At 33.9% G+C, this 23905-nt stretch overlaps 1 protein-coding gene across 4 annotated transcripts in view; it reads left to right on the top strand.

Moving 5' to 3' along the window:
• Positions 1-23905, top strand: part of ERC1 (ELKS/RAB6-interacting/CAST family member 1) — a 425945-nt gene that overhangs the window by 157943 nt on the left and 244097 nt on the right. For all 4 annotated transcript variants that reach the window (XM_087814458.1, XM_016224828.2, XM_016224830.2 and 1 more), the window contains 3 exons: positions 1008-1148; positions 2121-2261; positions 4505-4698. In XM_087814458.1, the coding sequence (XP_087670584.1) occupies positions 1008-1148; positions 2121-2261; positions 4505-4698 (476 nt within the window). The remainder of the gene's footprint in view (positions 1-1007; positions 1149-2120; positions 2262-4504; positions 4699-23905) is intronic.

Genomic DNA, 23905 nt, shown 5'->3' with positions numbered 1-23905 from the left:
TCTTGGCCTTGCTACTTCATTTTGCCTTTATGAGCAAACCGAGGTTTGCAGTAATGGTTGACTAAATGAGAAAGTAGCCCAGCATAACAAGTGGTAATGAAGGACGTTTAAGGAGTCTTAGTGGGACATTTTAACTGGATATTTTTAAAGGAATAGGGTTACTGTTCTTAAGTCTCTTAGACTTACAATATTTCAGGGTGCCTGCCAGGAACCAAGGCTTGATTTCTGAATATATTCATAAATAATACCCAGAAATGTACTTAAATTACTTAACTTTCAAACTTCCTGAGTGTTGACAAAAAGCTGTAATGGTTTCCCTTTTCTTTACCCTTTTTATGTTTGTTTTTTTAAAAAAAGTTTTTATTTATTTTAGAGAAAGGGAGGGAGAGGGATAGAGAGATAGAAACATTGATTCGCTGCCTCCTGCACACCCCCCGGGCTTGTGCCCTGATGGAGAATTGAACCAGTGACCTCTTGGTTCATGGGTTGATGCTCAGCCACTGAACCACACCAGCGGGGCTACCCTTTTTATGTTTTAAACTCAGCACATAATCTCCCTAACCTCACTCTTATTTTTTGGTGTGTAAATTGTGAGTTGTTTTCATTGCCTTATAGGCACCATATAAATTACATAAAAGAACAAATATTTGTTACTTATTGTCAAATAAGTGGAGTGTGTGTGTGTGTGTGTGTGTGTGTGTGTGTTTGGTTATTTGGGAATTGAATAAATGGGATTATTCCAAAAGAATATATACTTTGGGGATATCTAATACTAGTTGAGATTATGTGAAAAGAAACCTAAGGGAATCAAAAGAACAAAGCCAGATCTTTGTTAAAGCATGATAGATAGGAAGGATGAATTCTTCCCAAAGTAAATTTTGACAATTTATCATGTATTTAGAGTGGGGGATGGAAGTGTGAAATTTTATCAGCTAAAAGTTGAATTATAGTCATATGATACAAGTATGAAAGGAATTTTCTCATGTATCGATGTGCCCTCTTACCAGGAGCGGACCATCGAACGCTTAAAGGAGCAGCGGGACAGAGATGAGCGAGAGAAGCAAGAGGAAATTGATAACTACAAGAAAGATCTTAAAGACTTGAAAGAAAAAGTCAGCCTACTGCAAAGCGACCTCTCAGAGAAAGAGGTTAAGATCACCATAATAGAATTATTTGGTTTGCTTAGTTACTGCATTGTGTGTGTGTATATGTCGGGGTGTTAACAATACATATAAAAAGTATTTGATGGACAATTTTCTTATTATTCTTATAGCAGGCCTTTTGGAAGACCTTACAGTGTATTTAAGGAAGCTTTGAAGAGACATAGTAGATGGATCCTTTAATTCCTATGTCTTATCTCTTTCAGTGTGTTATGAGTTAATTTCTTACTTGTTAGTGACAGTTTTAAAGATCCTAAAATAACTGAAGCCCAGTTATATTTGGAGAAGTATTGTGCTAATGATAAGAAAGGTGATGGGTGAAAGGAATATGCAAAAGGAGAACAATTTATTTATAACAGCTTTTACCATTGGCAGAGATATCTTAAATGTTAACCAGTTAGGTGACTTTAATGTACTCTGATCTTGCTTTTGGGGAATCCTGTTAATGTGACATAAATGGCTAATATTGCCCTGTGATCGGATGATAGCTCATGAGGTTTAAGGACATCTTTCATTAGAAAGATATTTTTTTCCTAATATCTTTACGAAAGTTTATGGAAATTTAAGTTCCATAAGTATAGTGACATATCTTCTTTAGAAAAGAACTTTTCTTCTAAAAGAGGAGCATATTTTATATTTAAGTCAGTGTAGCTACTGAAGTTGACTATGTACATTCACAAAGCTTGATCTACTTCCATTTATTTTGTGGGAATGGATATGTATTGATAGAACTCATTAAACCATTATTCAATTTGTAGTTCTTGGGAGTTCATCTTATTCTAGTTAAAACTTGCGTGCTAAAGTGAATATTGTTTTATATTTCATGTTCTTGAAATAGAAGTATGTCACTTTATGATAATGGAAAGAAACTACTAGCCACCAAGAATATAAATTTAAAAATTTAAATCTACATTTGGTTTATAGTTAGTATTTATTCTAGATGTGTATTACTCTTTTTAGGCTTCACTCTTGGATCTGAAAGAGCATGCTTCTTCCCTGGCTTCCTCAGGACTGAAGAAGGACTCACGGCTGAAGACACTAGAGATTGCTTTGGAGCAGAAGAAGGAGGAATGTCTGAAAATGGAATCACAGTTGAAAAAGGTTAAAGAAAAATTTTGCATTTCCTTACTTTGCTTTAAATAAGAACATACCAGAAAACTCTACATGTAATGTGCATATGTCATAACTTACCAGTGGAGTGATAATCCCCTAAAGTTCAAAATATCATTTATACCTTGATTATCTTAGAATTTTTATCCTATTTTATTTTACTCCTGAGAATCCCCAAACTCTCAGAAAATTGGCAATTCAGAGAAAGATTAAAATATGAAGCTCCCTTATGGATGAAATACAAGGCCACAATGTAGTAACTCAATTATCTGGTAGTTTTCTTCTGTTAGCATCAGGCTTCCTACAGGGAGGTAATTTAACAGTGACGGTGACTCACATTGGTGAATTTAGGATATGGTGTACATATTTACTATTCATTTCTTTGATTTATGCCTCTAATATTTTATGGCAGTTTTATAGTTTTCGAAGTGCTTTCCTACTTGATGTCTCTGACCTATCAACTCTATGAGAACTGGAACCGAGACTTTTGAGCAGTTATAGTAGCTGTGTCCAGTTAATATGGTTACTAACAAAAAAGGGGGTACAGGCTACTCTGGAGACTTCAAGTTTTGTTCTCTTTTCATATATTGGGCGTTTTCAACATGGTACTCTTATAATGAATCATCATATAGGGTGTACCAAAAAGTAAAATTATATTCGTATGCTAAGGAAAGGAAGAAAATCCAGTATCTTAAAGTTACTTTTGAACAAGTAGGAAAATACTGTTTTTGAGATTAAGGATTCTGGTTATAACCAAGTCAGATTTGATAGATGGGCTTTTCTTCTTCTCACTGAAGAGGTGGAGGTAATTTTTTATTTAATACTCGAATATTGAAGGTAAAGCTGTTATGTGTATTTAGGGTTAATAAAACTGAGTGGTAACTATCAAGAATAATGTTTCATTATCATTCCAAACTTCCCTGTTTATGACAACCCCACATTTTCTGTTTTTTTATTTTTAATCTCCTTTTATCATGATGCTTCTACAGGTGGTCATTTATATGATCTCTGATATTTTAGGCTTAATATTTAGGTTCATGAAAAAAATAAAGTTATTTTTGGGTAGAAGGGTTGATGGCTTTCCCCAACTTTGCTCATTTTGCATTTCATATTTTCCCTTGATTCATTCTGGATGATTGTTCCTCTTTATTTTAGTTAATTACTGATGCTTTCCTAGTGTACTGCTTCCACAGTGCCCTCCTTCAAGAAGGAGGTTACTGTTGCAGTTACCTATTTGCTTTGTTTGTTCTTTGTCTCTTTTCTCACGTCTTTTCTGCCTTGTCTATTTTAACTGAACATTTTATATTACTTTATTTCTTTCCTCTCTTAGTGTATCAGTTATATTTCTTAAATTAAAAAAAAAAAGATTGCTCTAGAGTATACATTTTTGACTCTTTTTTTATCTTTATTGAAATATAACTGACAAACAAAAATTATATATATTCAAGGTGTACATGATGATTTGGTATATGTATGCAGTGTGAAATGATTACCCCAGTAAAGCTAATTAATATATCTATCATCTTATAAAGTTACCTTTTTGTGTGTGGTGAGAACACTTTAAAGAGAGAGATGAACTGACTTATACCATCAGTGAAGCTGTCTGGTCCTGCACTTTTGTTTGTTGGGAGGTTCCTGTTTATTGATTCAGTTTCCTTAATTAGTAAGTGGTCTATTCAGATTTTCTGTTTCTTCATTGTTCAGTTTTGGGAGATTGTATGTTTCCACGAATTTATTCATTTCCTCATGGTTGTCTAATTTGTTGGTGAACAATTTTACTTAGTAGTCTCATCTGATCTTTCATATTTCTGTGTATCACTTGTAACTTCTCTTTTATTTTTGATTCTTCTTATTTGAATACTTTCTCTTTTTTCCTTGATGAGTCTAGCTAAAGGTTCATCTATTTTCTTTATCTTTTAAAAGAACCAGCTCTTAGTTTTATTGATCTTTTCTATTGTCTTCTTAGTTTTTATTTCATGTGTTTTCTATCTGATCTTTATTTCCTTCCTTCTACTGACTTTGGGTTTTGTTTTTGTTTTTCAAGTTCCTTGAGGTGTAAAGGTAGATTTGGTCTGTGTAATACTTAAGCAGAGAAAAACTTTAGAAATTGAAGACTAGCTGTTGGATGTTTGATAATATCTTACTGAAATTGATGTATAGATAGTTCGTTGGGACATGGTTTGCCCACTGCACTGTATGCATATTTGATAGAATTTGAACACTTTTCTTTGTAGGCACATGAGGCAGCATTGGAGGCCAGAGCTAGCCCAGAGATGAGTGACCGCATACAGCAATTGGAGAGAGAGATTGCCAGGTACAAAGATGAATCTAGCAAGGCCCAGGCAGAAGTTGACCGCCTCTTGGAAATCTTGAAGGAGGTGGAAAATGAGAAGAATGACAAAGATAAGAAGATCGCTGAGTTGGAAAGGTAAGGAAAGGAAAGCTGAACAGTGTTCCACTTTGTTCAAAAAGCTAAAGTATGATTTTAAAAACTTCAGTTATATACTTTTGAGGGCACGCTCTTCAGTATGTCTACCTCTCTCAATGTAGGTTCATGAGTGCTTGATGTTACTTTATTATGCACTGTTTTCTGAGTCAGTATAAATTCACTGTTGCAGTCTCTAAAAGGCAGCACAGAATGGGAATACGTTGGGAAGCCATGGACTTTATTATTGGTTAGAAAGAAAGTATTCATTAAGAAATTAAATTTTTCTACTGGCTAATCAAGAGAGTATAAAAAGCCACTTGCTTCTTAGTATTTATCTGAGGAGCAAATGAGCATTAAGTTCAAGGAGTTAATATTGTTTCATTGGTTTAGATCTTTTTTGTTGAGCTGATTGTTCCTTTGGGCTATGCATTTTTCGACTTTTACGATTTGTATTGTAGAAAAGCAGGCTATTATACCAGTGCATAGGCCAAATTTAGAAGGAGGAGGACATTTTGAGGACAATTTAGGAGACTTGGATATAATATTTATGGAACTCTAACTTTGAATTCTTTGAAATGTACTGTGTTTGAACAGATCCAGTCAGATAGTTCTCTTGGAATTGTTTTTTCTCTCTCTCACTAGGGTGTATTATACTAAGGATTAAGCATATGCCTCTTGACCTCTTCTTTTACACCTACTATATAGCTAACACAAATTCACAAGTGCTTAGAAACAGTTCTTCCAGTAGAAATTCAGTAATCACCCATATTCTTCTGAACAGTCAGAGAGAGCGACAGTGACAGAATGAAGTCACTAATCTGTTTCGCTCTTTGGAGCCTGATTCTTAGGAATATTTTTATTTTTATTTTCTTGAAGGTTGGGAAGTATTAGACTACTTTCATAAGCTATGTATTAAGTTTTAAATTTTTGGAATAGTGGTAGACCTGATATCTTCCTCTAGAAGTTATTATTTCTCCTATCCTATATCTATAGAAGTTTGATTTTCAAGAAACTAAAATAACAAAGTTCAACCATTACAGTTCTCTTTCACTATCCTGAAAGTGTGAATAATATGGGCTGATTATCCATTCACTTGTTTTCTCTTATCTCGATATTAATTTATATTTTCTGGTTCTATTAAGACAACTGAATAAGTTCTTTATATCAGAATTAACAATTACCTGAATCTCAAGATTAGATTATGTGTGTTTTTATATGTCTTCCTTCATGTTTGCACTGCATCTCCCCCCCCATACACAATGCACGTGCATGCATGTACACACACACACACACATCCTTATGTACTTTCATGAATACATGCCTCTCTTTGTTTTTGTGTCGGCCTGAAATCAGCAGCAGTACTGCATAGATTTTAAAATACAGCACTTTTAATAGATTAATGAATTCTCACTGAATATATTTCACTATTTCAGAAAAGGAATTCCTTGATAAAGTTTTAATCTTTGGTCTGATTTGTTGAAATTATTGCTTGCTTGAAAACGTTTCAATTCATTTTTGACCCCATAATGATTTTTGGAGATGGATATAATTTGAGTGAGAGTAAGAAATGTGATTAAATATATATTTGGTATCCAAAGCCCATGATATAGGTTTAATTAGCTATTATATTTCTCACATTTTGACAAAGAGTAATAAATGATATATTTTTTCCATGGAATGTAACATACGGTTGATAAATCACTGGTCACGCAAGGTTGTAATTTTGTTTTAGGATTTCACACACAGTTTCTTGGCTACCAACCAAAAAAAGAAAAGAAACACTTTTTAAAACTCAGTTTTTGCTTATTGTCTTTGTAATTTGTTACTGAGCAACATAAAGATAGGAGTAAACAGTCTAGGACAGTTGGGATTAGATAATGCCTTTTGTTCCCAGATTTAGTACTGAGGGCATGTGTGTAGCATGCTGTGTTTCTCACTACTGGCTTCTTGTGTTGCCATTCCACCACTTCCTCTGTGTGGGTATCTGTGGCCCATAATTTATAATTTGAGTTTCTTCACCCTTTTTTTGATTTGTCTTATCATGATCCTATTCCATTTGGATTTTGGTATGTACATGTTTATATGTGTGATCCCTCTTGGCCATGCTGTTCTCAGAAAGCCAGCCTCTCACAGTTTGTACCTTCCACACCAGGTTTTTGTCTCTGCATCATCAGGGGGATTTGTTTGGTACTTCCTGGGAAAGTGAGTGGTAGGTAAGGCTACAGTTCTGTGCTAACTGAATTGCTAATGCTGCTGTTGCTACTGCTGGGGCTTGCTGGGGATTTTGCTTGGTCAGAATTAGAGAACAGCCAGTTATATGTCAAGTTGAATTGTACTTCTTAGGTACATTGTTTGTGGATCAAGTGCATGTTTCTCTGGTAAGATTCTGATATTGTTGGTTATAATTTTCATAGTCTTTGTTTCTAGCCCATCTTTTATGTGGCTGTCCTTATGCTGAATTGCCCTTTAAGTCCACTTAGCTGATGCAACTGTATGCCACACCATAATTCAGGAGGTAGAATTATTTGTAAAGGGTGTTCAGCAACCTTCTAAGTGCAAAAATAAAGGCAAACTGTTAAAATTATTGAACTAAAGAAAATTCTTAGTATTCTTTTAAAATTTCCTAGTACTTTTTATGTAAAAATATCCAATATTAAAAGGTTTAGATTACATTATGAAAAATTCTCAGACCCATTTGTGGTCTTGAGAAAAATGAATAGTCCCCTACATTGCTCTTACAGTAGTTCCTGTCATAGATGAGTTAGTGCTGTACCACTGTCTTGACCTACTGCAGTTTTAGAAAGGATTATATAAGTCCACCTATATATCTGCAAATATAAAATATTTTCCCTAATTAAATCTAAGAAGTACTACTTATAAATTCCATACTGTGGTGTATATCACTTGGATTTCAACTAGAGTGGTAGAACCAGTAGGAGGGATACAAACGTACATACGATATACACCATATATATATATTTATTACAAAGGATTGTAGGATATATGTATGTATATTTATACATATATGTCTATACACACACACACACACGTATATCTATATAAAAAGATTCATTACAAGTAGTTGTCCTGTATTATTGTTGGGGGTTGGCTAAGCAAGTACGAAATCTCTATGGCAAGCTATCAGGAAGAGATCACCAGCAGGATAAAACTCCTACAGGCATGAACCAAAATTGTGGTCCTCAGGCAGAATTTTTTTCTCTCCAGGAGAAGCCTCAGCCCTGCTTTTAGAGCCTTCCAAAGGATTCAGTTATGCCCACTCCGATTATCTGGGATAATCTCTCTTTTACATAAATGGGTTACAGGCTTTAATTATATGTCCAAAATACCATCACAGCAACACCTAGATTAGTGTTTAAGTAACTGGGCCCTGTTGACCAGGGAAATTGACACTTCAAGAAAGTCATCGCCTGGTGGTTCTGAATAGTCTTTATAGATCAATTTCAGGAAAAAAAGCAACAACAATAACAAACAAAAACTTAGAACTTGACAAGTCCTTATATAACTAAATCAATTTGGATTAGCTTCAGGAACCCTGAATGTAATTGAAAATTTCTAAAGTGAGCATATTAGAGGGTTTATTATTTTTTTAAAAGATTCATAATGAATGTGCTTTTCAGAGAGAGGAAGGGAGAGGGAGAGAGATACAGAAACATCAGTGATGAGAGAGAGTCATTGATCAGCTGCCTCTGCTGGGGATCAGCCCGAAATCTAGGCATGTGCTCTGATTGGGACTTGAACTCCGATCTCCTGGGTCATAGGTAGATGCTCAATCGCTGAGCCACACTGGCTGGGCTGGTCTTTTAATTTTTGAGACCAATATTAAATGATAATGGTTTGAGAGTTTGGTTGGAAGGCCAGTAGGTAATTTTGGATCCTAGACTGCTAATTTCATTTCCTAGAACTGTAGTATTAGAGATATGAAATGAAAAGGGAAAGCCAGGATATTGTATTGCTGCTGTGACTATTCTGAGGAAGGCAAGAGAACTGGAGATCAGTTTTGTTATTCATTCATATAGTATATGAACACACACACACACACACACACACATTCTTATAAGTATAATGAAGGAAAACTTAATTTTTCTGTTTTGTGATGGTTACTGTTATTTTCTTCACTAACCATCTTTTCCAGACATCATCTAGAACTGTTAGCTCTAGGCTTTTCCATCATGATTAAACATAAATTTTGTGGACTAGCAAGAAAACCTAGCCTGTACTTATAATATTGTTTTCAAGGGAACTACATTCTGACTTATAAACAAGTGACTTATAAGTGATTTATGATCTATTCAAAGTATTTGGTTCTACTTCAGTTGATTTTCATTTTTCAAGCAAGAGCATTCCCAGTTTGTTCAGGATTTAGGCTCAAGGTAGTTAGGCCCTGAATTAACTGTCTGAACTGCTTAAAGCAGTAACTTTTAACCTTATTTTAGTAAGAGGAGTCTGTACTTTTGAGGATCAAGATCAATATACTGAACTGTGTTGAACATAAAGAATGTGGTGGTTTTCTTATCATGCCAAGAGTAAGATTAATTCAGGGTATTATTTGCATGCATGTCTGTCTAAGAGAAAGAACTTTCCTGGTGGTTGTTGGAGAAATTAAGGAAGATAATTGCTAGACTTGAACCTCATGGCTCAAGGATATGGCCTCTTTAGTTTTTAACTTGCTTTTTAAAGATTACTAATATCTGAAATTTTATGTAATGAAAATGAAGTTGTTTTTATTTTTTTATAAATCTTCTAAAATGTATTGGCAAACTTGAAGTAGTTTGCAGATGATATTTCCACATTTTGGTTTGATAGAATTAACTCTCTGTTTTCTTAAAAAATGGACCTCAAGGTTAGAAGATGAATGGTATTTTCTCATTTTTTTTTCTTCTTTTCTCTTTGACTAAAATTTTCTTTCCCCTTATTTGTTTGTGGGAACCTGACCCCTTTTAACTGCTACCTTTTTGGGGGGAAAAATTAACTGACCTCACTTAGGTAGTAATTTCTTTTTTCTTTATTTGTACTTTTCCTATAGTATCTGTCACATTCTGTCCTGTGACTACACATTATTGAGCGCTCACTAAATATATATAACATAGAGACAGAACTTCTTTACTATTTTACCACCTAATCGCCTCACATTTCTTCCCTTTTACCTTCCCACCGCCCATATATTCAGACCTTTCATCAAACAGATGGAGATTTAATAGTCTTTTATACACTTATTATACTGAAAATATTATTATTTTTATATTTCTTTTCTATGTTTGTAATGTTTACAATTTACATATATTTTTCCTTCTGTAAAAGTTGAAGTAAATTCATATACTATAATGTTCTTACAATTTCATATAACTCAGTGGGATGACTTCATTCTGCAGGGTAAACGAAATATAGATAACCTCTTTCCTGTTTTGTCACAATGAAATGCCAGTTTTAACTTTTATTTTTACATTTTGACATCTCTGAAACTGGGATACATGTATAAATAATGGCATGGCATAATTTACCTGGTATAATTTTTTTCTTTCTTTATGCATAAAGTAATGGTACCTCTTCTATCCTTGGTGAACTGATATTAAAAATGCATGCAGAGAGTGGATAACATTCTTTCAGTGGATGTGAGAGTGGAAGAAAATATTTCCAGATTAACATTATTTTCTCATGTCTTCCATTTTAAATGTGTGTAACCAAATGAATATATTTATTGTTATAATTAGATATGTAACTGTTTCCCTACATCCTGGAAGTTTACTTATTTAGGTTGACCTAAAACATTTTTTTGGATCTTTTCTTTGGGAAAATGGGCTTTATGTTTGTGGGCTTTATACTGATGTCCCGTATACTCGAGCACAGGAAACCTGAAAATGTAAACCTACGTACTTAGTCTTCATGTTTGTAAATGTATCTCCATAAGGAAATCTTGAATTGATATTCAGTTTAATGTTTTAAAATATCTTCCATATATAAATTAATATTAATCTGTATATAGCTTTGGCAGAAACCAGTATGCAATTCATGAGGAAAATGGTTCCTTGGAGAATAATTTTTTTACTTTAAAATTTATGGTTATGGATTTGGTTCATGAAGTACAGTGTCAGAGAATATAGTCTTAACATAGTTAAAGAGAGATGACTGGTGATGCTGTGGTGGTTGTGTGTCCCTGGTTGAGGGAGAATGAGTTGTGTTTAAAAGAGGAACAAAAGAAAAAAGGAAAGAAAGATGCTGAGAGTGTTACCCCTGAGCGTGGGGGCTCTTCACCTGACCCTGCTTGCTTCAGCCCTTGCCCTGGGGACGCTGCTTGTTCCTTCTTTCTTGAATTTCACTGATTTCGTTTAACGTAGTCAATTCTATTAGGTCGTCTTCCCAAGGTTTCTTGTGGGTACAGTACCTTATAATTTGTTACTACCGTCTTGATAGGAATGTAATAGTTAACTTAAATTTTTACTTAAAAGTATAAACGCTAGAATTATATACAGTTATTTTATGTACATATTTTTTCTCCTGAGTTTATTTCCCCAAAGCTATAGTTTGATACCAAAATGAACTATGACTCATGAAATAGGTAAAAAGATTTTTAAAGTTGCTCACTGTTGACAGGAATAAGCTTGTTTTTTTAAAAAGTGTATTTACCCGCTCCTTATATAAAGCCTTGCATCTATAGATTTCAGTTAGTGTCACTGTTAATCTAAAATTATTCTTACTGCATCATAACCAGTAAAAAGATCATTGGGAACAACCGTTTAGAGATTTTACTCTACACTCTTTTTCACTTTGAACATTGTATTCTACACTGTTTTATATATGCCAAAGAGTCTTGGATTTTTATAGATAGGAATCGTTAAGCATCACAGAACATTTAAAGTATGCTCAGGTGGTATGTCAGCAGACCTAGATTCTTATCCTGGATCTACCACACACTCACTGTGTGATTGTGAGGAAGTTAAATTTTTTCTTTGTTTTTCATATTTTTATCTTGTATAATGGGGATAATAAACTGTTTCATTATTTTCATGACTTTTAAAACTTGTTTTAAGTACTGAAACATTAGAAAAAATTAAAATACAAATTGAAATAGTGCTTGCATTCAAGAAATATACTTAAGGTAAAATTTAGATCCCGAAGCCAATTTGGATGGCACTGGCCATTAAAAATCTAAGTATTTGTAGGATGATAGTAATTTCAGTGACAGTGATTAAGTTTTAAAAAGGTAAACTGTCTATTGTTATAAAAAGCAATACTGAACCACAGAAGTTTCATGCTCTGTAGGAATATTAAGCATGGCTACTTTGTTCTTTTACTGCTGAGCAGTATTGGAAATGAATTGACGTTTATAGAGCCTTATATTTTTCTTCCTTAGTGCTTTAATATTGCACCATTTGAGGCAGATTTTGGTAGGCTTGAAATGAGAAATATTTGGGGGGAAAAATTGGGGGGAAAATTTTGTTTTCATATTTGAGAATATTATATAGAATTCTTCCAAATAAATTAGAGTCCTGTATTCTACAGAATAACCAAAGTTGTCAGTGTTTTTCTCCTTTTGCTCACGGATAACTCGGATGCAAGAAATGGAGCGGGGTGGGTAAAGGTAGTCAGTTACAAGGCGGGTGTGTATACAACTAAGCTCTCCAAAGTTGTGAAATCACTTAGCTACTTAAATGGAAAGGGGGAGCGCTAACCTTCTCTTCTTTTTCTTTGTGTTTAACAATTTTTTCCCTGCCCTAGGAAGTGGTAAATTTTAAATAAATTTTTTTTCTATAGAACCTTACATTAAGATACAGTGGAGTAAATATAATGTAAAAATACATTTGTTGAGAGTTGAAATTCTGAAATTACTAATTTTTAGTACCTGTGCAGAATCTATGACTCCTTCCCCTTCTTTAATCCTGTACTTTATGTTTGTCTATGTCTATGAATAATATTATTTTTGAATATGGTCCTTATTAATTCTTTCTAACTTTCTCTTTCACATTTTCTTCCTGGATTTGCTGTTTCCTTCAGTCTCACCTCAAGGTCAGTATGATTGTACTAAAACAAAGACATGTAGTAGAGCATTGTATACTAACATTGTCTTGAGCTGAAATGATAGAACTTATTCCAGGAAAGCAATGTCTAGAAATCTAGTTATGAGTGCATAAAATGTCAGGAGTTTTAGTTTACCAGAAGAGTGGGCTCAAAGTTCTTTACCTCAAAAGACAGTAAGAACAGTCAGAAAGCAACAATCAGTCCAGTGTTTTGACTGGAAGAGAAATGAAGGTGAAAGGAGCCACCCACCAGGGGAGTGAGGAGGAAAACAATATTGTTTTAATTTAAATAAAATTTTATTGGGGACATTTGGGCTAATAATATTATATTAGCAGGGTGAATGATGGAGGGAAAGTTGCCACAGTATGCATTTGTATAAGAAACCTTGAATTATTTCACATACACAATCCTTAAATTTTGTTTTTTTGTGATTCTGCTGATGGTAGAACTAGTGATAACAAAACAGCCACCAACTACTGCTATTTATGTGTCAGAGGCACTATGGTAGAAGCTTTACATCTTCATTAGTCAGTAAATTAGTAAGAGAAGCTGGCAGAAAATAATTGGAAACCTGCATTTTAAAAGTTACTCATTTTGCATATGAGTCATGGTAATGTATATTAAGGTGTGAGAATTCCTGACAGGGTTTGGAAAATGATATTATTAATACCATATGCATTTTATGTAGCAGCTCTTTTCTAATAATAACATCATATATATTTATTATTTAGGAAAACACCTGTCTGTTTGATTTACAGTTAGCATATGGGTTTACCCAGGGCAGATTATTCTAATGAGGAACTGTGATTAGGGAACATGATTTCTCTAGGGTCAACCAACTAGTAAGTGATGATACTTGAATTTGAAACCAGATCCTCTCATTTCAATCTTAGAGCTCTTTATGTTATATGTACTGTAGTGTAGGAGTTAGAATATGAGCTATGAAACCTGAGATTGCTTGAATTTTCTTAAGTAGAATTGGGACAGTTATCTAATCTACAGAGTTGTTGTAAACATTGAAGGAGTTAATACAAAGAGCACTTAGAACAGTGTCTGGCACCAGGTAAGCAATCGATACATGGATCTATTACGATTTCTCCTTTTTACCTTTTTCATGGAGTCCTATTTGATCCAGGATGTCATAGCATGATGCCAAACATTTCAGGTTCTTTAAATCACTATACTGATTTTATTGATTCATACCAGTGTCAATAGAAAGTGCAAAGTAGAATTTCAGTGCAAAGTTGTGTATGTGTAGAAAATGAGAAAAAAACATATATTTCTTTTGTATTGGTATTTTAAGACTCCACTTTTTAGGTGCTGAAATTTCTGATACATGTAGAAAGATGAAGTTGAGGCTCTTTTGAAAAAAGGCTCCCTTTCCCATTTCTACTCCTTGTTATTTCATCTCAATATTTAAATTGCAAACCTTAACAGTATTTCTGAAAAAGTCCCCTTACCTTTGAATCCTTTAAAAATAAGCAATTTATGTGGGTGTAAGTATGTTAAAAACACAAAATGAAGCCCTCTTGAGTAATTGATATATTAATCTAATTCATGAAGGTGGTTCTTCAGTCAGATCCACACTTTTTTCCTTCTCTCTTAGCCATGACCTCTCCTGCTTTACCAAGTAAATAGAGCTGGAGGGTATTAACAGTCTTGAAGTTTCTATCTTCACTCATCTTTACCTTCCTTTTGTTTCAGTGGAACTAATGGCCCAGCTCTTTACCCAGGCTCTACCTTCCTATTCTCTATATTTCTTCCCTCTCACTAGTTTTCAAAAGCATGCTCCATAAATCAGATCCTTCTTCTCCCTATTTCCTTACATCTATTCTCTTTCTTTCCACTCACTTTCCCAAACATAAGACATATCCTACTTTCCCCCAATCCTTAAAAAGAAATGTAAATAATGCTTCCCAGTGTCTTTTCCTTGGCTTCAGTTTACTACAGTATCTTACCTTTACCTTTTACTTTTTTTCTGTTTGGTTGCACAGTTATGAAACAATCATTTATTCTCGCCACCTCCACTTTCACAATTCCCATTTATTTTCCAAACCAGTGTAATTTGGATTCTTCTCTCACTCCTGTACTAAAATTGCTTCAGTGATGTTCTATACTAGGTGCCAAATTCATTGACCTTGTTTGTCTTGGTCAAATTGACCTTTCTGGGGTGTTAAATGTTATTGACTATCTCCCTTCCTTCTAGAAACTGTTCTTTTGTAGTTTATGTGACATTGTTTTCTTACTGTCTGTTACTATCTTATTGACATTTTTTAGTCTATTTTGCTTTTCTTCTTTTACAAAATGTTTCTTAACTTTCGATGTTTCTCATGTCTGAAAAATATTCCTTTCATCTATAATATAGATTCTGTATTATTGGTCACCTGCCTTGTTACCACCAATGACTCAGTTTTATTTAAATTGTATGGAACTCCTATTTCAAATAAACTATATACACTGCAGAAGAAATCTTAGTGTTTGCAGTAAAAATAGCAAGCACAAATACTGTACTTCAAAAGTGCTTTTTCCACATTATATTCTAAACATTTTCTCTACATATTACAGTCTGAAATTATTTGGAATTACGTAATTCAAAATGTGAAAACAATTCAGCTTTAGTAGAAAAATATCTGAAGGCCTTTGCCTTGTGTTTAGAGAACTTTCATGTCTTAACTTAAGCTTCAAGAGGACTCATACTTTTACTGGCAAGTTTTATCGCTTTTTCCCATATTTTGTCTTTTTCATGACAGTTTTTTTTTTTCCAATTACAGTTGATGTTCAATTATTTTATATTAGGTTTAAGTGTATGCATAGTGGTTAGACATTTATATAATTTATGAAGTGATTCCCCCAATAAGTCTAGTACCCACCTGGCACTATACATAGTTATTACAATATTATTGACTACTTTCCCTGTGCTGTACTCTATATCCCTATGACTGTTTTGTAACTACCAATTTGTATTTCTTAATCCCTTCACCTTTTTTTCCCAGCCCCCCAACCCCCCTCTAATCTGACAACCATCAGTTCGTTCTCTGTATCTATTGTATCTATGAATATCTTCCTGTTTTGTTTATTTTGTTCTTTAGATTTCACATATAAGTGAAATCATATGGTATTTGTCTTTCTCTCTCTGACTTATTTCACTGAGCATAATACCTTTGAGGTCCATCCATGTTGTTACAAATGGTAAGATTTCATCCTTTTTATGGCTGCGTAAGATTCCATTGCATATACGTACCACAGCTTTTTTTTCTTTTTTGCCCAAATGCCTATTGATGGGCACTTAGGTTGCTTTCCATATCTTGGCTATTATAAGTAATGCTGGTTCCATGTGCACTTGAAAAGACTGCATATTCTGTTGCTTTTTCATGAAATGCGCCAAAAAATATAAAATTTATCTGGCCTAATGTGGCATGGCAAGTTTGATCTAAGTGTCTCTAATCAAAACTTCTAAAATTCTTCTGGAAAGGCTCAAGAAGAATTTGTCCATGAAAATCATTAATGTATACGTAATTCCTGAGTTACAAGTTTTGTTAATTATAATATTGTTAGCTGGTTCATTTTAGTAGTTTTTTTTTCTTTTTTTTTTTTTTTTTAATATATCTTTATTGATTTCAGAGAGAGGAGAGGAGAGGGAGAGAGAGAGATAGAAACATCAATGATGAGAGAGTCATTGATTGAGCCTTCAACCCAGGCATGTGCCCTGACCGGGAATCGAACCCCGATCGCCTGGATCCTAGGTTGACGCTTAACCGCTGAGCCACGCCCGGCTGGGCTAGTAGGTTTTTTTTTCTTAATCCTCACCCAGGGTTATGCTTTTATTGATTTTAGAGAGAGGAAGGGAGAGAAAGATAGACATCAATGTGAGAGGGAAACATTGATTGGTTGCCTCCCATACATGTCCTGACCGGGGATTAAACCTGCAACCTGGGTATGTGCCCTGACCTGGAATTGAACCTGCCACCTTTTTGGTGTACAGGACGATGCTCCAACCAACTGAGCCACCTAGACAGTGACATTTTAGTAGTTTTTACCCTTAACAGTAAATGCTATTAAACTATACTTATTTCCAAATAAGTTTATTTTCCAAGGCACACAAAATAAAACAGGTTATATTTTTCCAGTGGCAAAGGTGATATGTAAAGAAGCCTCTCTTCATTCCAGATTGGAATTTAGTATAGTATTTATATGTATATGCATTTCACGATTTTAATTATGGTTTTGCCAAATCCAGTTGAGTAGGTAATCAAGAGAGTGTAATTTATGGTTTGAGATTGGATTGGATGTTTCTGTGACTTCATTATATGACCTTGGGCAAATAGTTAACCCTTCATTGTTTGTTTTTAACCACCTGTTTTGTGTTAATAGTGATACTTAACTGTAGTGTTTGTATTTTAGTATCTCCACTAAGCATTTCTATTTTGGATAAACTTTTTTGTTTCTTTTCCTCCCTTGTCCTTCCCACCCTCTTCTGTCCCCCTTTTCATTTAGTACTAAACATAGAGATTTTATTTAAAGCGATGATGACTGAAGATTCATGTGCTCTAATCTTAAACGTATACATCTCTTTAGTTCTTGTTTAGTGACATTAGCCCCAGAAAATGAATACAAAGAAATAAGTTCATGTATAGACAAAAAGATATGATTTGGTTCAGAATTCATCTTTACTTTTTACTATAAAGCAGCACATTTGGCTAAAGGCAGATATTTAAGAAGTGAGGCCTATAAATGTCATCTTTTTCACTCTCTTTAACTCTTGAATCTAAACAAATTGAGCTCAGTATTATTATTACCTGTGTTTTATTTAGCAGTGACTTTTGCAGATTTGTCTTCAAAACAAATGTTTGGAATCTGTGGGATATTTCCTAATAACTGCATTAAGATCAGAGTCCCTATGTTGTTATCTAATGAAAGTTAAATACTTCATGCCTTGCTCAAATACATTTGTGTTGTTATAAATATCTTTCATCTAGTTTGATGAAAAAGTTCTACATTGATTCCTGAAATCTAACTTGGTCAAACAGCCATTTCTCTGACTGTACAATTTAGAAAGATAATTTTTTTTTATTTATTATTATTGACTGACACTAGTCACTAAAACCTCATAAGACGTCATTTTACAAATTCTTTTGTTTTAAATCCTTACCCAAGGATATTTTTTCCCATTGCTTTTCAGAGAGAGTAAAAGGGAGGGAGGAAGGGGAAGAGAGAGAGAGAGAAAGAAAGAAACATTGTTGTGAGAAAGACACATTGATTGGTTGCCTCCCTCAAGCTCCCGACCGGGGCTGGTGATCAAGCCTGCAAACGAAGTATGGGCCCTTGACTGGAATCGAACCCAAGATCCTTCAGTGCACGGACCGATGCTCTAACCACTGAGCAAACCAGCTAGAGCTACAAATTCTTATTTTGAAAGCTTAGTTATTTTCTTATTTTTAAGTCAGTGTTCAGGACTTTATATGCCCCAGAATATTTCTGACCCTATAGGATCTGTTTATAAGGAGTTTGACTTAAGGGCAAGAGTTTATAATTTAGGAGAATGATCTGTTGTTAATTGCATTTTTTGCTTCTACTTGTTATTCCTTTGGCTTTTGAAAAATTGATTTGAGAGAGAGAGCGAGAGAAGAGGGGGTGGGTGGACAAGAGAGAGAAAAACACCCATTTCTTGTTCCACTTATTTATGCATTCGTTGGTTGCTTCTCCTGTGTGCCCTTACTGAAGATTGAACCTGCAACCTTGGCATATGGGGATGACGCTCTAACCAGCTGAGCTACCCAACCAGGGCTTCCTTGGCTTTTTTAAACAACCTTGTTGTGGAGTGTATGTCCTCATTTATTTTCCTTTCAAGCAATACTGTTGCCTAGTGTTTTTGTAATAGGCCATGCAACCACAGTGTTGCCATACCTCTGTTAACAAACCTTTCTTGAAATATAGTCTTACAATTTTGAATGATTTGTCGGTAGGAAAAGAAAGTGTGAACACAGACTTGTGCTGATCTACCTAACTCTACTGAAAAGTATTGAGTTTTATGCTATTATGCATTGAAAAGTGGCAACTGTTATTTTTCTAGATAGCAGTTGTAGATACTACCTGGTATTCATAGTTGAGCTAAACGTGGCAAATTCAATAGAGAAGGGAGGAAAGACTAATTTACCGTTAGTCAAAATTTGAGTTTCTGTAGGGTTGCCAGATTTAGCAAATAAAAACATAAGATGCTCAGTTAAATTTGAATTTCAGATATACAGTAAATAATTTTTAAGTATTAATATGTCATAAATATTAGGATATACTTATTACTAAAATATTGTCATTTATCTGAAATATAAATTTAACTGGACATTTTATATTTTATCTAACAAACTTAGTTTCTGCCTCCCCAATTTCATTCTTTATCTCACTTTAAATTATAACAGCTTTATGAAGTGAATATTTTCCCACCTTAAAGATTAGAAATTGAGCTTCAGAGGAGTTAGGGGACTTACTCAGGATCATAACTTCTAACTGGCAGAGTCTAGGGTACAAATCCAGTTTCTCTGATTTTATGTTTACCATATACTTTCCTTTTCTTCTATTTCTTGTTCTGTATGTCTCTGTGAGGTGCAGAAATGATAAGTACATTAAATACATTTTAAAATATATGTTTTTAGCTCCTTGGAATGTGGGGGTTGGAGTAATTGTTATTCTTAGGGGAGAATTGCTGCACTTTCACCATTTCTATACTGTTGTATGAGTTCCTTCAGCATTGACTGGATTACTTACGAGTGTTGCCCTGTTGATTTATACAACATATTCAGACTTGCTCAAGGAAAGCTCCACAATACAGCTTATATTTTAGGTACTAGGTAATGTGATTTATTTGGTCACCTACTTTATTTTTCCACCTATTTAAAACATTTTAAATTTATTGGGGTGATATTAGTTAATAAGATTATGTAGGCTTCAAGTGTACAATTCTATGATACATCATCTGTATTTTAGAACAGTGCTTCTCAGACTTTCCTGTCAAACAGATGGAATGGAATTTGTTAAAATGCAGTTGTGATTTGGTGGATTTCGGTAGGGCCTGGGTTTTTGCATTTCTAACAGCTTCCAGGTGGTACTGATGGTGCTGATCTGGCGAGCAAGCCTTGAAGGGCAAGGCTTTACAACACTTGCGAAGAATTAACATTTTCAGAATTGATTTTTTTCTCCTTTAAAAAATTTTTTTAGCAACATTTAACATTCTCTGTTGATTTCCCTACACCAACTCATATGAACTCTTTATAAAAATCATTTTCCATTGTTTTCAGGATAACAAGGCCGCCCTGGCCTCTGTTAAAGTCCCTCTGACGCGTCATATTGACACAGGTAGAAGAGTCAAGTTAAAAATTTCAGAATATTAGAGTAAAAGTGCTGTTTCATTGGCACCTGTTACCATGTCGCTTTGTATGTATAAAAACATGTTGAGCAGCATAACAAAGTGATAAGAAATTGAGAGTGGAACTAAAGGAGATGAGAAAGTCACAAACTTCAAAACAATTGGCTTCTTGAGTATGGGTTATACTTTGACAGAAGCCTTCTTTCCAGTCTCCATTTTCTATTTTAAATATGACTTAAGGGTCTCACAATTTGAGATTGTGGACTGGGAGAAACAGAAGAGGAAACCAGTGGTCTTAACTCGCAGCTAACAGATTTATAAGGTGATTTGGTTTATTTACATACACACTGGTATTAGTTTCTTTTAAAAAATTAAGTAAGGTATTTATCCATCATTGGTGTTTTCTTTGACAGTCTAGTTGTATTACATTAGCCATCTGACTCCTATATGGGATGACAAATTTTAGAGCATAATAAAAGTATCATTAAAGTAGTTTCTTTCTACAAGTAAAATTCATATTTAAGGTACAAGGAGAATGGAATTGAGGAACTTGACCTTTGTCATAAACAAGAAGAAATGTATCTACTTAAATTTTTTCTCTTTGTTTTCCTTCATTAAGGTGGGATTGTTTTATTTCTGTGTGCTGGGGATATTTGCCACCAGTGGACAAAAAATACATTGTTAAGATGCTATAGCTACCTATTTGGTCCAGGTATTAAACATTTCAGTGTTAGTGATTATGAGTTTCTGAATTAAAAAATCACTTAAGAAATATATGAAATTTAATTATTTTGAAAGTTGTAGTGAAAATTGATTCTCTTTAAATGTGATTTGAAGATTGATGTAAAAAAAGAAAGTTCTTTGCCAATGACTTTACAAGAGAACTAGAGGCAAGGAATATGAGAAGCGGTCATGATGATCTAGTTTGGAGATAATCAAAACAACTTTTATAGAATGTGTTGTGAGAGGAAAACTTACCACAGGCTATCATTACCTAATTTAAAGGAGGTTAATTAAATAAAACCGTGTGAGCTTGTCTGTTACTGTTATTAGTTCAGTTTATTGATGCTACTTCGGGGCATAGTCAAATTGATTCTTCTCTTCATTACTGTAAAATGTAGCCAATTGTTTGACACCCTCCACCCCAATATGATTCTCCTTTGGCTTGTTTTCCAAAATTTTCGAAATGTGATTATATCACTTCCTTACAGAAGCCTTATTGTACACTTAGGATAAACAACAAATTTCTTGCTTAGCATGAGATAATTATTTGGCTTTGTTTACCTTTAGCTTCTTTTGTCTCTCTTCTGTTTTTTCAACTTTAGGAAAGTTCATATATCATTTTCCAGAAAGCTTTTCCTGATCATCTCCACCACCCCTACCCGGACACTAAGTTAGTTCCCTTTCCTGTAGACTCTCATAGCATTTGATATGTACTGTATTTGCTTGGATGCAGGGAAGGTATTTGAGAGCAGGAACTCTTTCTATTCATGGATTTGTATCCCTAGTATATTTGATACATGATGGTAAGTTTAACCAAATATTTGTCTATTTAATGAATAATGAAAATGTAAAGAACTTAGCAGACTGTCAAAGCTTAGACAAATGTAGATCCCCTTGCATTCCAGAGTCCATTTTCTCTTGGGCAGTGCCTTAAACTTATTTTTAATTCATTGGTAATCCTGATTTTACCCTTAGTCTTCATTACCTGTAACCTAGTATTTGATCTAGTTTTCTGGTAACTGTATGGCCTTGAGGTAATTCCTTCTAGATGGAAAATTATTCTCTGACTCTCACTGCCTAAAATATTAGGCTTAAAGACCTTTTCAACCTGTCCATATAAAGTTGAAATAAAATCATAGTGTCTTATATTTATTTATTATCTACTAGTTTAGAACACACTTTCACTTTTACCACCTAATGTAAATGAAAAGACAAATTCTATGGAAGAACTAAAGGCTTGTTCTGTGACATTCATCATTTCAAGTGGAGAGAAAGTGGTAGCTTTTTAAAAGACAAAATGTACAGAAATGCTACTAACCTTAGAGTTGAAGTTCACTTTGAGAAGAGTTCAGTTGGAAAAAATGAAATGAATCAATATGAGAACGCCAAGATGTGCTGCCCTTTTGGAGAAAAGGATAAAATTTCTTAACAAAGGCAGCTGTGTAAGGTAACAATTCTATAAAGCTATGGGTTTTCACCTTTTAATTTTTTATGTATTATGTAAGCCATCTTCATTCAGTGTTTAGCATCAAAGATCCTATCAAATAAATAATTTTGTGCATAATTATTATAGGAGAGATGTTAAGTGTATGATAGTTGCAGTTAGGCAGAGCTGGGCTTGAGTGCCGGTTTTGTAATGGTGAACCTGTGATTTTGGGCAAATTACAAAATTATATTGAAAGTTTGGTCTTTTCATCTATAAAGCAGAGTTAATAAAACCTCATAGAAGTGTTTTGAATAAAATAACAAATGAAATAATGTGATGATAAACATTAAAGGACTTGGTATATAATGAGTAACTTATAAGGGTTATTATAGTGTTATATATGTTTTAGTGCTAGATTTAAATACATTACACAGACATTCAATAACCAACACACACACTCACCCCTCCCTGCCCCCTGCTCCCCACCCAAGTGATAAAAGAAGCATATTCCCTGATTCTCTGGAGGTTAATGTATGGGAAATTTAGATATTTAAATTGATATATGAAAATGTAATACAGTAAGTGTGTGTGGGGGGAGCGGAGGGAGAATGAATGTTACTAACCTCTTACAATGTTCCAAATCTTATGCTAAGCATTTTCTATACATTATCTTATTTATTCTTAAAATAACTCTGTGAGAAATGGGCATTATTTCTGTATCAAATTGAAAAGATTTTTCAATACCCTGAATTTTAAAGAAGCTAATGATTACATAGGTAATGAATGGTGAGTCAGTATTTAATCCAGAGTTCTCTAATTTATAAAACCTTTGGTTTTAACCTCTCCATCACTGTATTCCCATCAGTGGTCCTCACATCCCTGGGTGATCATGACCATGTTTTGAGGTTTGTGAGTTTACCATGCGGATGTTATGGTTTTGTGTTTTCATTTTAGTTACAATCAAAACCACTATTTATATACATATTTTGGATCATCTGGGTGAATAGCTTATAACTAAGTGACATATGTAGGTGCATCATCCATTTTTATGGTTATGATCTTGATGTCCTCAAGTGTTACTGCTGCACTTGTTATGGGCCAATGAGAAAAGAACACAGTGGACCCAATATATAGTTACTTTATTTCAAGCAAAGTTCAGGTGATATTCTAGTACATGTATGAAACAAACTTATTTTTAGCAATTGAATAAAGAAAAGTTTTGGGACAATTTAATCTTCTTATGACTTAAAAGAACTTGGACCATAGTAGTAAGTACTATGAGTACATGGTGAGCAGTGATTTAACTGCATATTAAATTAATGTTGGTAATTTTTATTTCATTGTTATTTTATTTTTCCTTATATATAATGTCTAAATTCTAGATTTAATATTTGTGTGTTTTTAAGTATTATAATTTATAAACAGGGGATCTAGAAATATTTTCCTTTACAATTATACTACCTGTACTATGGTTCAGATGCAGATTCTTTAGTCATGGGGATGAAGCTTAGGGGAGTGCTGGAAAGCTTTGCCAAGATGCTGCCATTTGAGCTTCATCCTGAAAAATGAGTACAAGTATTGCAACAACAAAAATAAGGTACCTAGGAAAAATTTAACCAAGGAGGTAAAAGACTGGAAAACTATAGGACATTGAAGAAAGAAATTGA

Source organism: Miniopterus natalensis, chromosome 2 (assembly GCF_054644295.1).
Source record: "Miniopterus natalensis isolate mMinNat1 chromosome 2, mMinNat1.hap1, whole genome shotgun sequence".
NCBI lineage: Eukaryota > Metazoa > Chordata > Mammalia > Chiroptera > Miniopteridae > Miniopterus > Miniopterus natalensis.
The sequence above is the reverse complement of the archived record's forward strand: the minus strand, read 5'-3'. Positions and strand labels throughout refer to the sequence as shown.